This window comes from Pipistrellus kuhlii, unplaced genomic scaffold, assembly GCF_014108245.1.
Source record: "Pipistrellus kuhlii isolate mPipKuh1 unplaced genomic scaffold, mPipKuh1.p scaffold_m20_p_4, whole genome shotgun sequence".
NCBI lineage: Eukaryota > Metazoa > Chordata > Mammalia > Chiroptera > Vespertilionidae > Pipistrellus > Pipistrellus kuhlii.
Window position 1 is genome coordinate 15,778,402 of NW_023425540.1, and position 13,592 is coordinate 15,791,993.

General features: G+C 33.6%; 1 protein-coding gene across 3 annotated transcripts in view; it reads right to left on the reverse strand.

Moving 5' to 3' along the window:
* Window positions 1-9,887: 9,887 nt before the first annotated feature.
* The window catches only part of CDH18 (cadherin 18), a 306,995-nt gene continuing 303,290 nt past the window's right edge, over window positions 9,888-13,592 (reverse strand). For 2 of the 3 annotated variants that reach the window (XM_045571580.1, XM_045571579.1), the window contains exon 12: window positions 12,155-12,286. Coding sequence is in view for 1 of the 3 variants with exons in the window: in XM_045571578.1 (XP_045427534.1) it covers window positions 11,796-12,286 (491 nt within the window). In the remaining 2 variants the exon portion in view is untranslated. Of the gene's footprint in view, window positions 12,287-13,592 lie in introns of all 3 variants that reach the window. The other variant, XM_045571578.1, reaches the window with a different exon arrangement.

Here is a 13,592-nt window from a genome sequence, read left to right on the forward strand (position 1 = left end):
CAACTAATGCTTTTCTTGATCTTATGATGGCCACAGCATCACTACATGAAAGGAATTTTTCAGCCCCATTATAATCTTGAGGGACCACATCAATGATCAAAACATATAATGTTGTGCATGACTGTATATACTTACAGACACTTCATACTGGTTCTGTTTCTCTAGAGAACCCTGATTGATATACTCATTTATGATACAAATCCTTGGCAAATTAGGAATTTCTAAGAACTCAATTTTATCAAGAGCTTCTAAAAACCCCCACAAAATCTAACATGCATAATGGTGCTAAATTGAACACTTTCTCCATCAAAACAAGTCAAATATGCAGAAAATAATTAATATAGTTTATCTAAGACCACTTTCCTTACAAAGGCCTGCTTGCAATTTGGCCCTTACCTGGCATCTGAGGACTTAGATTTTGAGAGACTTCCCACTTCTCCCAATCTGAAACTTAAGCTGGTTTGTGGTACCTAAATTGTGCAAAAAATATGGTTTATTCTGAACATCTCTTACCTCTGGCAATCTGGAATTCTGATGTGCATAGGAAAAGAATGCATACATGACCAGACCCCAGTGAATTCCTTAGGCACTGAACTATAACAATGTGATATCCAGTAATATTTCATACCTTTCATTGCATCTGTATGGGCCATGGCACCATCTCTCACCAAATAGAATGTGAATGCATCAGTCTGTCTTTTTTATGAAGGCAACTGGCTGTAGAGGGTCCGTCATTTGACTTCAAGACCTAGAGGATATCAGAGAGATAAATGGAAGGAATGAATCAATGCTTAGGTGAGATACTAACACAAATCTGGAACACTTAAACTTTACCGAAGAGGAAATAAATCCCTGTTTTCTAAACCACTGAAACTCTTTCCTGTTACAGCAGACAGCATTGCCCTAAAAAATGCAGATAAAATAGTTATAAAAGATGGGGGAGAGATTTGTATATTGGAAGGCTAATACTTAAAAATAAGAAAAATCTTTATTTAAATGAGTTAACTTTCAAACTTAAAATGTCCAATAAAGATTAATTGCTAAAGCAGAAGGGATTTTATAGGTATGAAGCTAACAGAAACTAGGAACCTAAAATATGCTATAGAAAGAAATGAAAATTGAATATTGCTCACTAAAAAGTGATAACATTGGCAAAATTATTTCAAGTTTGAAAAAGGAGCAAAAGGAGAGATGGAAAAATGTTTGAGTATTAAAAGTAAATATATGCTGATGCAATAGGTATTAAAAAGTAAGATATGCCAAAATCGGTTTGGCTCAGTGGATAGAGCGTCCGTCTGTGGAATAAAAGGTCCCAGGTTCAATTCTGGTCAAGAGCATGTACATTGGTTGCAGGCACATCCCCAGTAGGGTGTGCACAGGAGACAGCTGGTCGATCTTTCTCTCTCATTAATATTTCTAGCTCTCTATTCTTCTCCCTTCCTCTTTGTAAAAAAATCAATAAAAAAAATATATATTTTATCTTAAAGTAAGATACTTCTTACTATCTTCTCCTGAAAATTTAAAAACATTTTAAATAATAAATACCTAGAGAATTCTAGTTTTACAACAACTGACACAAGAAGAATGAGAAAAATCTGAATATTCCTAAAAGTATTAAACATCTCACTCATCTCCACTGTCCCTCAATGTAGGCCCAGATAATTTTACAGAGTTCAATCAGGTTTTCAAAGAATGGATTTTTCCAGTTTTATCTAAAATATTCTAATAATAAAAGTATGTTAAAGGTCCCTAATTTTTATTTTATACTAGAATAAGATTGACACCATACTTTTAAAAAACAATATAAAAAAAAATTAAAGCAGCCCGGCCAGTGTGGTTCAGTGGTTGAGTGTTGATCTGAGAACCAGGAAGTCAGGGTTTGATTCATGGTCAGGACACATACCCAGGTTGCAGGCTTGATCCCAAGTATTTTTTTTTTTTAATTTCTTCCTTGATTAAGGTGTTACATATGTGTGATCCCAAGTGTTTTGTGCTTGCTATAAAATCTTGTCTACTGCAAATTGTGACATGGACTTGAGACCTACCGTACAGTAAACTGTATGTATCCAAAATTATCGCTATTCTTCCTATAATAATTTGATTTTGATTCTTAAATTTTCTCCATCCAAATAATATCAGGGTAGCTTTATTTCTCCTTCCAATTTAATTTCTATCTGAAAATTTTACCCTTTAGGAAACCCATAATGAGTATTATTTCCTATTACCAAGAATTTGCTTTCTAAATGTCATACAAAAGTGACTGACATTAGCCATCTGTCCTGATTATATCATACTAGAGTCTTTTGTTGTAACAATTTGGATGACATGAGGCATTTTTATTGCTCAAAGATTTGGTGTTTTTTTGTGCCACTTTTTCAATTTGATTTCCCAAGCTCACTTTTGTCAGCACCAGTGTATATGGTAGGGAAGTGTTATTAAAAAATATGACTGATGAGCCTTAGCAGATTTTGCTCAGTGGACATAGCTTCTGCCTGTGGACCAAAGGGTCCCAGATTCAATTCTGATCAAGGGCATGTACCTTGCTTGAAGACTCCTCCCTGGCTCAGTCCCTGGTCATTTTCCCAATGGCCATCTTAAAAAAATAAAATAAAATCTCCAAACTTCCCATATTGTAACCCCTTCCTATCTACTCCTGGCTTTAACTTTCTTGGCAAGGCCACTAGCATTTTACAACACAATGTTTTTTATTTCACATTCCCAATACGTACTTTTCTATAGCAAATTATATTGTCAAAACCTTTATTTGTGAATTAAAAATTCAGTTCCCTTATCATTTAATTTTTCTCAAAACAATGAAGTAGAATCTGGTTAAGCTGCTGGTTAGTCCTCTTTAAGAAACCACGGGCAAAAAAAGAGTGTTTCAATGTGCCAGGGAGAAATACTCTCAGAAAATGGAACAATTTCACGAGCACAATGACTTTTTTGTTACTTGTTTTGCTGTGGTTGTTTTGGGGGTTGCTCTTTGTTTGTGTGTGGTTTTTTGTTTTGTTTTGTTTTTGCTGGGTGTGAGGGACTGCTTCAATGATCCTGAGGTAAAGGATAAGTGGAAATTTAAGAAACTATTCTTTAACAGACAAGGAAATAGCTACCAAAGATAAGAGTCTGAGATGTCAAATTTATTGAGACATAATAAGATTTAGAAAAGACAAAAAGAAAGGTGTGATATTCTGTTATATTTATTAGGAATTTCTACCTTTTTAGCAAACAAGATTAGGCTGTCCTCTAACAGAGAGACTGGTGTGTGACTGGGCTATAGTGAAAAGCAAAAATGTCCTCCAGATCAACTCTTGTTTCCAATAAGAGCTGCCTTAATATTAATTATTAAGTTACTATGTGCCAATAAAATGCACTCCTGTTAACTCCCACAATGGGAAGCTATCTTTTATGAAAACAAATGTTTATTTTCCTATATGTGGAACATGAAGTTTTATTGTTTGTTAAATGAAAAACTAACTTCTAAATAAAAATTTTATTTTGTCCAACACCTCCTAAAATAGGAGCATTCTTCTTTCATTGAAATTGAATAATAGACTCTCTACTATATCAGAGTTAAAACTCTATCACAATTAATCATGTATAAATAAAAATTGATAATCTGATATCTCTGGATTTTGGGTAGAAGGGAAATTGATTTTGAAGTACTTGCCAGGTTTTCTGCCAGATCCTGCATTATTTCTATTCTAAGAATTTACAAGCACTGGATGGTAACTGAGCATTTATTACAATTGGGCATTTATTAATAATTATATAATAGCAATGTATTATTATACTTAAGTCCTGTTCCTGTAATTCCCCCATAGAAGTGTTTCCTTTGTCATACAAAATATATCTCATGAATATGCTAATGACTTTTGTTTCTTTTGAATTTTGAGTTTCATAAACCTCCAAATATTCTTACTTTAAACACTTCATTCACATATTTAAAAAATTAGAATTAATTTTCATTTTAAAAATAATTATATCAACAATATAAACTGATATTATAAAAAAAGATTCTGAAACAGAAAGGAAATAAAAATAAGTACAATTCATAAAATTGTAGTAATTTATCAGACTAACCTTATATTTAGATTTTTATGTACTGAAGTTATTAAAGAAAATCCAATACACACAGTGAAATAGAGATTATAATGTCCTTTGTCTTCTGCATGATGAAGTGAAAGACTGAATGAGCTAATACTCTATTTTTGCCTGCCTGGATGGGAAATACATATCCTTGCTTAGTGTATTGAAACTTTGCAAAGCTTTGATACCTATAATATTTAACCCAGGTCACCTCTTTCTGAGTCTAGAGGTTGGAGAGACTGAGGGAGTAAAAATGAAACCATAATACTACCATTTAATTTGCTAAGAACTTTACTAATTTCTGTGTTTTGCACAAAAAATCACAACTGGTATTCCCAATAACTCTGTGAGGTAAATATAAAGGTGTTGTTATTCTATTTAAGTTTCAAGAGAGAATTTGAACAATGTTTATTTTGACATTTAAACTTGGATGAGTAGTTATAGTCACAGATTCATAGTATGTTCTAAAGTATGAGCTCCTAAGATACTCACCCTCCCCCCAGAGATTAATTTCGTTCTAAATATTTATGTTAATATTTTACAGGTTCATATTTTAAGACTTTAATTAATAATAAAGGAAGCTGAATTGTGACCTGATTTCCCCCCAAGACTATTTGTCCCAATAAAGCATTTCACTTTTCCTATGTCACTTACTTTCTCAAACTGAAACTGAGACAGTAAAGGGTAGTTGGGACAAATAACTTTAAATTGGACAAGTGAAAGATAGGACAGATACTGGTAGCAGGGTGAGAAGTACATATCCTTCCAATTTTTGAAAATCATAATTTGAGAATTATTTAGTGAAATACAACTTAAAAGAAGCTTATGCACTGTATCTCAACCTAAACTAAAAGATGAGATGGCAAGTAATTTTTAAGTTGGTCTTTAATCGATAGGCTAATTGCCATTTATTACCATTGTGTGATCAAATTGAAATGTATGTGCAATTGGAAAGAGAAACATAGGTGATGAAATCTGGGAGATTTATTCAGTGTCATCTGTTCTTGAAAACCAATTTTCTAAGCTTTCTTTTAAGTGGAGGAAAGGGTATCCATAAAATAATACTTATTTTTTTAAAACTATAATTATACTTCAACTTTTAAAACATTATATTAAAAATGCTTTTGCAAAAGTAAAACACTTCATTTCATTTCTGATTTTAAGGTCTCATGGGATGGGTCATCAAAGCCTTTTGAAATAAATTTAACTTGAACAAAGATGGCTTCCCCTGCCGGCTGTCTTTGGAAGAATGAAGGCAGGATGGATTGGAGGAGATTGGAAACCCACAGGGTTGCAAGAGCTACAAAACCAAACACATCATGGAATGAAACCTCAAGCTCATAGGAAAGTGACTTCCACAGAGTATTTTTCTGAATGCAATTTTCTTTTATTATTATTTTTTTGTGAGGAAGAGCAAGATTAGTGACAAAGGGGGAAGAAATGCATAGAAAAACAAAACCCTGAAAACAACATGATAACTACTTTCTATTTCTGAAAAAGATTTTTCTTAAATTTGTTCTGAAAAACACATGAAATATAGAAATTGCTCTTATATAGCTTTTCAAGGTTTGTAAAAAAAAAATATGAGGCGAGTAAATGTCAAAAAAGAAAAAGTGAGAAACAGAAGATATAAAAGTAGGGATTTCAGGCTAAGTCTACTTGTGATATTAACAAGTCATTGAATCTTCATGCTGTATGATAGGCACTTTTGAAAATAAATTCTTGTGTAGTTTTATATAATGAAACACTAAAACATGTGCCATCTTTTTTGTAGAGTATTAAAATAATACATTAAAAATAACTGGTATAGTTTAAATAAGGCATCAATTTGTTCTTTGGTATTTGAATATTATCTTTTTTTACTTCAAAAATATTTTGTACTTAAAATGTGATTATAGAAGTTCAACACATTTATATAGTTAATAATAAATGTTATTCTTAAAAGCATGTTTCTTGCCTTCATTTTAATTTATTTTTATTAGGATAAAAATGATAAAAATTAAGTAATTCCATGCCTGAAATATATATATTACTGATGACATTTAAAAAAATTTCTCAGACAGACTCCTAAAATAAGTAATTATCTTTTGAAAATAATCAAAATAGCCAAATATTATTTATTTTTTGTAGGTACACAAAGCTCCAGAATCTTTCTTTACCAAATGATAGATGTTAATGAACGATTCAGATTCCTAAAAGAAAAGTCTAGTCATGCCCTCTTTTCTGCTTTTTCTGAAACTCAATGGCATTCAGACTGGTTAAGACTTAGTTCCATTCAGTCATCTTAAATCTAAATTCAACTTTCTTAACAACTTACATAATTTCCCTGCAATAAATTATCTATTTCACATAATCACTCTTGCACATTTGCTGAAACTGCTTGCTGTGCTTCCACTTCCCTTTGGATGTGTCTCAGTCTCCCTGCGGTGGAGGACTAACAGTGCTGCACAGCTTTCAGGTGAGGTTGGATCTTTCCTGGCATTTTTATCCCAGCACATTGCAGAATACATTCCACTTTGCTTTATTTTATATAGCTTCTAGTTTTTACACGTAGATCTGAATTCTCAAGTGAGACTCTAGTTTCATTGATAATAGAGTCACCGAGACTTTTTTACATCTCTCTCAGGGCCTGGAATAGTCTTAAATATGGTACATATTTAGAGGACCTTAGTCAATTTAATGTGTTAGAATACATGCATATTTGTTGGGATCTAAGGCATCTGAAATAGCATTTTGAAAATGCCAGTAGTCGATTTAGAATAAGAATTTGCAGCCTTTTTATATAAGAACAATTGTTGGATAAAATTATTAGGGTGGCACTAACTACTATGGCCCAAATTTTTTTATTTTCAAAGTTAATATTGCTGGGTAATAAGACTAAACCATGCAGCCCTGTCAGTGTTGCTCAGTGATTGTCAACCAATGAACCAGAAAATCACACAGCTTGATACCAGTCAGGGCACATGCAAACCATCCAATTAACTTGTTTTAATTTATAAACTGCATACCTTCCTCACAGTTATTTTTAAGAATCCTTGAGTGACTATATTCTCCATTTAATTTCACCTAAGACTTTAAAAATTGGATCATTACTAAAATATGTTTGATGTCTCTGTAGTATTGAAGGGCAAATATCCTTTATTTCCATAAACTCAGCAAAGTGAAAAGGATTTTCTTACTCATTAACTTAAAAGCATTTTTTTAAACCCTTCTTGAAAAAATGATTTATTTTTTCTCTCTCATCTCTTCCTTTATTAAAAAGAACAACTACATATTTCATTGGTATAAATCAAAGCAAGAACACTTATTTTCAAATGTTAAAATCATTGGTATTGATTTTTTTTAATTTTTAAATTATATATTTGGAATTCTTGAAAAAGTGAGTGGGTTCTGTGCTGGTTGTGCTAGTCAAATGCTTGTGAACTACTTCAGATTGTATAGTTTATGAGATTCCTAATCTTATAGAACAAAAAAATTTACCTTCTGCAGATGAGGTAGAAAATAAAAGTTGAAATGGTCTTGTTTCCTTCAAATAATATTTAAATAGTCTTTCTCCCTAAAGGGTAAAAAAAAGGAAATTTGAATTTGAGTCAGATCTCTCAACAACTGTTCTGAGGTTTGGTCTTTTAAAATGGAAAGCCAGTATGTTAATTCAATGTTACCAAATCTTGAAACTAAGTACAATTTAAGTTTGGAACTTTCCAGAATATGTAGCTTTAGAGTTCTGATTTGTTGAATAGCTGATCAAGTAATGCTCATACTAATAAGCAGATGCAAAGTTATCCTATAAAGGTATTGGATCTATGCACATCCTTCTACACTTATTACCTTGTTCAGTTATTTGCTAATTTTTTATGGTTGCTGAAATAAACAGTGTACCTACATTTCTGCCTGTATTCCCTATATATTCAGGTAAACCAGACAAAAAACAAACAAACAAAAACAAGCTACACTCATCAGTGCAGGTCTGCACAAACAGCAAAAAGAGAACAGTTGTATATTTAATGTTTCTATATTGCTACTAAGAATGTTGGACTCAATATGATTCTCTCCTTCTACCCAGATTTTTTACTACATTGCATTACACCAAGCATATAAGTCAAAAAACTTATTTAATAGTATTTAATAGCTGCACTGTACTATTAAATCATTTCTAAAATAATGATTTATTACAGCTTGATAACTTTGTTCTGTGTAACCACATCTATGAATCAGCGTCAGTCTTTGACATCACTGAAAGTTAGGCTCAGGTTGGATACACAATGAAGGCCAAAGATTTTTCATTGAATTCTACCTGAATCTTCCAAATGCTATATAAAGGTTTGCATACTTCTTGTATTTGGATCATATCAATATCCAAGTCACTATTGTATATATTCCTTTATTCTCCAATATTCTCCAAGAAGAGTTATGCATGTGTGTGCACATATATGTGTGTTTATGTCAATACAATTTCTCCCAAAATATTTTCCTCCTTGTACCAGATTTTAGGTACAGAGCCTTTTCTTAGGGAAAATTTCCTCTTCAGTCTCATCTTTAAATCTGTATTTTGTACAAATTTGTTATAGAAATAATTTCTGATGGTGGATTTGTAGTAATTTCTTTAAGATCTATTAATGCTTTACTGTTTTCACAAAGAATATTGGAATTTATAAATTAGCATAATAAAATCTTGGATAAAAATTATTATAGCAATTTATATTTCCTCTACTTAGCAGTCACCATTTAGTATTGCCTCTGTGGGTTAAAAATTATCTTATTAGAAAGAAGTACATTTATTTCAAAGTTATATTTTATTTAGATCTATGAATATAATTATGATATACAAAATGTGCTGAGCACATTATTGATCCCATAGCTGATTCCATATGAAATGATATATGGTTCCAGAGCTGATTATCTATGGCTAGTGAATGCTCAGAGTTGATGTGTCAACTCTCTGATCACTAAACATGTTGAAAATTTTCTCCTAACATTGATAAACTTGAGTTTTTAAAGCAAGGTATTGAATGTTAAATGACTTCAGTGCATTTACAATGCATCATTTATACATCATTATTGTGTGTGTGTGTGTGTGTGTGTGTGTTACTAAAAGTAGCAGAATAAAAAATATGAGACCCAATCCATACTTATGATAATAATATAATTGCCTACTTTCATAGGCCATATAAAAATAATGCTTGTAATGCTTTCATTAATAAAATTCTAAAAGAAATCAACATAGAAATATAATATTTCAATACCACAGAAGCTCCATTTTGCCTCCATATTAGATTTTATATCAGTGACTTAGAAGCAATCCATTATCATTATCATGTGCAATTAAAAATTAGATGGATCTGGCTTTTTGTTTTTCCTACAAAAGTAGGGAAATATTTTAGTACTTGAAACCATGCAAGAGGCCCTTGGCTTTTATGTAAATGGTTATACGTACAGATACATTTTCATCGTTCAAATAATTTGTAAAGTTACTGGGTGAATATTAAACACAAACAAGCAAAACAATATAAAACAAAACAAAAGCTGTGGATAGTTTATCAAAAGTCTAAACCCCAAAGCCTACTGGACTCCTGAGACCTGGACTTCCTGGTCATCTTTGCATAGGGAAGTCAAAACACCAGGATTCATAAAGTTCTTCCCAGATTGTTCAGGATGAGTGTGGCCCAACACTTCCATAATCAGAGTGGGTCCCTCAGAGCTTATTCCCCAAGACCTCCGTGTCTCCTTTGATCTAGCTTTTGGCCAGAATGCACACTCTTATGACATAAAAAAGCGATAAAGTAGTATCTGGAAAGTTAAAATGTTATAAAAATTAAATTACATTTTATTCCTCAGGCTTAAAACACAAATTGAGAATTATTCAAATTATACTTACATCCCATACCTCAAAACTGAAATATGATAGCACAGGGCAGTTACGAACAGAGGCAAATAGTCAATATTTTGCACATAGGTAAAATTAGATAGAAAATGTCATTTAGCTTTGGAGGACACTAGAATATGATAAATTTGAAGAGCAAATCAAAGAACACCCCTTTGAAAATATTGTTAATTGTGAATTTCAATTGGTACATAAATGTGGTCATTTTGAATTATTATTTCTATGAATTATCTATGAATTATTATTTCAAGATCAAAAGCAACAACCACAAATATTATCTAAACAATTTGGATGCAAAACCCCAAGAAATTCTAAGAAAATTATCTGATTTGGAAAAACATTAAAATAAGTAAACCTGTTTATTGTATGTATAGTTAGTAGTTGCTTCGCTGTTGAAGGGTTATGCAATTCTCCCATGATAATCCATTTTATCCAAGACATATGCAACCATCTAATTTGAGCCAATGGAATTAGAAAATTAGATGGTGTCTGCAAGCCTTAATGTAACAAAAGAGTTTATCGTTGGCAAAGCATTGCTGCAGATACTTATGGATCTTCACACAAGCCTATGAGTTAGGGAGGAAAGCCATCTTCATAGTTTGGACCCTAAAACCCAGAAACTTTGGGGACAAGTCCAATATGTGTGAACCTCCTTTGTTGTTGTTTGCCCCTAGTCTTCCATATTTTCCTGCAGATCCCAAGCATTATAAGGGCTCATCAGTCAGTGAGATGGGACAAGTCTGAACCGATGTAAGGGATAAAAGTCAATTTGAAGTCTATAAGGTACCAGGGATAATCTTTTCAGACTACATTCTTATCTGGCGATGTACATATTTTTGATGACTGCCCATGCCATAAATAAGCCAACTGTACTGAAGTATAAACAAATTACAAAAATTTTGACAACTAATTTGAGTTATAGGAATGATCAAATCTGCTGATTTAAACATACTAAAACCAATGGGGGGGGGGGAGAAATAGGAAGTTCCTCAAAGGTTTGAGCGGGGTGAGGTTTATAGCTAATTTTTACATTAAATCTTTCCCTGATATTTCAGATTGGCTGAGTATACCGCAAACCATTCATTTTATCAATTTAATAAAAAGTGTGTTTTTTTCTTTTAAAATAAAAGGGGGCCTGTGGGACAGAGACAGCAGTGCACCGTCAGTGCACAGAAATTGCATACATTAGAGTGCAAGCAGCAAATCCCCATGCTCCATCCATTCTGTATGGAGAAAAGAAGTGGGGAGGGCAGAGAAAAATGGTCCATAAAATTCCACATCAGAGCAGCCTAGTGGATTGGATTATCTCTCACGTCTTTTAAATGTAAAACAAAGCTAATGAGATCTGTCACAATAAGAGTGTGGGTCTCAGAAATCCACTCAGAAAAGTGGACAAAGAGGTCTTGACTACCTTCATAAGTTTTATTCTGCAGTGCACCGTCCCTAGAAATCAGGCATATGTGATTTTGAACCTTTCTACTTAGTTTTGTTTTGGAAAAAAAATAATAATAACAAGGTATTGAAACGAATATCATTGTTTGGTTGAATCCAGGTATTCTTCAGTAAACAGTACCACAGACTTTATTGAGCAATTGAAAATATACACAAGGTACAATAGCTTTTTCTCTGTGTTGTGTTTAGTTTAATTTGACTTTCTCCTGATTCAACAACCCAGTTTCGATCATGAAAAGGGCACTTGTTTCTACAGTGGCTGTGTACAGCTTGCTCAGTTCCAAGTACTGTTTCCACGCTTCTTCCTTGTCATGGCTGAGGTTATGTGTTCGCTTGCTCAGGCAGCAAATTCTAGAACGGTGAAAGAATTGACCCCCTAAGTTGTTCTTTCAGATTCTATTTCTCCATAGAGTTCAGCCAGCTTTTTAAACTCTGGTCCCCAGTCCCCAAGGTACTGATAATCCTGGTCTGACTGCGTAGTGGCCGAGTCCAGGGAGCTGATAGAACCAGCTTCTGATCTCTGACCCTCGTAGGCATAAGTCTGAAGAGAGTCATAAGGAGGGACACTGGGATCCAGGTCAGCTTCCGCCAGTCTTTGCTTAATGAACTCCTGAACGTCTATACTTTCCAGGGTGGACAATGTCTGGTGTCTGGGCGTGAGCTGCACTTCAGGTCTGATATCTCTGCGGTACTTGAGCTCCTCAGCTGCAGACGGGTTCCTCAAGGCTGTGATGTCAAAGGCCTCTGTGTCTTCCTCCCCGCCCCCTTCATCGTCATAGGTGACCACGTTCTCCCGCACGTCCTCCTCTGAAATGATCAGGGGCTCTTTTTTGCTGCGTCTCAGGGTGATAAAAAGTACTACAATCGCTGAGGAAAAGGGAAAGAGAATGAAGAATTAGAGAAAAAAAGGAGGGAAAGTGTGGGGATTTGACATCAGCAATTTCCAATCCTGGTCATCAACCGCATCCCATTCAGGCATGCATTGTAACACAACCCTGATCTTTGCACTCTCTGAATAACACCTCAAGGGCTTTTTTTCCCCCCCTTAATATCTCAAATAATTTAAAAAGCAATTACCCTTATAAAACATTAGGCATTTCTGATTTTTTCTAGAATGCCACAGTGTTCTCATCTGCCAGGCCTATGCATTTGGGGATTGCCATATAGCCATTCATTGTTTACACAGAGGGAAACTGACGATGGAAGTGAAATATGAAATTTTGACTAGAAAAATGATGATGTGTGTGCGTCTATCTACAGGTAGTTTTTCTAGGGAGATACACTGGAGACAGGCTATTTTAAAAATCTTTTTAAAAAAGATGTATGTTTATTGATTTCAGAGAGGATGGGAGGACAGAGAGATATAAACATCAATGATGAGAGAAAATTCTCATTCTGCGGCCTTCTGCATGCCCCCTACTGAGGATTGTGGTTGCAACCCAGTAATGTGCCCTGACTAGGAAGAGAACCTCTGTCTCCTGGTTCATGGGTCATTGTTTAACCATTGAGCTCACTGGCTGAGCAACACAGTAAATAGGAAGGGGTCTCTGCCATAAATCCTGTACTTTTGATGCTTTGTTGGAAACCAAAGCAGGGATATTTTACATAGTTGTTCCCTTTTGTCCACTTTCCTTTAGAAAAATGGCATCATGTATTAATAATTGCATTTTCTATCAAGCTGCAAAGGTGTTATTTTATCTGCATATAATTTAGATTTCCTAGGAATTTTTCAGTTGGCACATTCCTCTTTACATGATGTCTTTCCTTAATCTTCACAACAGAGCTGGGGCTTTGCTCATTTTAAACCTGAGAACACTGAGACTTAAAGTGCTCACATGATTTTTTACAATCTAAGCCCAAGATCGCACAAGTGGCAGGTGGGAAAGCTTGGACCAGAACCTATGACTTCTCACATCAAAGGTTATGATGTTCCCATTACCACATTCATCTTCATTATTTAAAAATATTTTTAATCTGAAAATCATATTTCTATCCTGCATTTTATCTATTTTTTGAATTTTGATATACTCTATTTTATTCAGCAATCTTAATTATATGTAAGCTTTAAATTGTTGTAAAACAAACACTGGGTTAGGTAATCTATAATTAAAAACATACCTGGTACCCTAGAAACTTTCCTTTTACCTCTTATTTCTAAAAAGTAAAGGGAAGA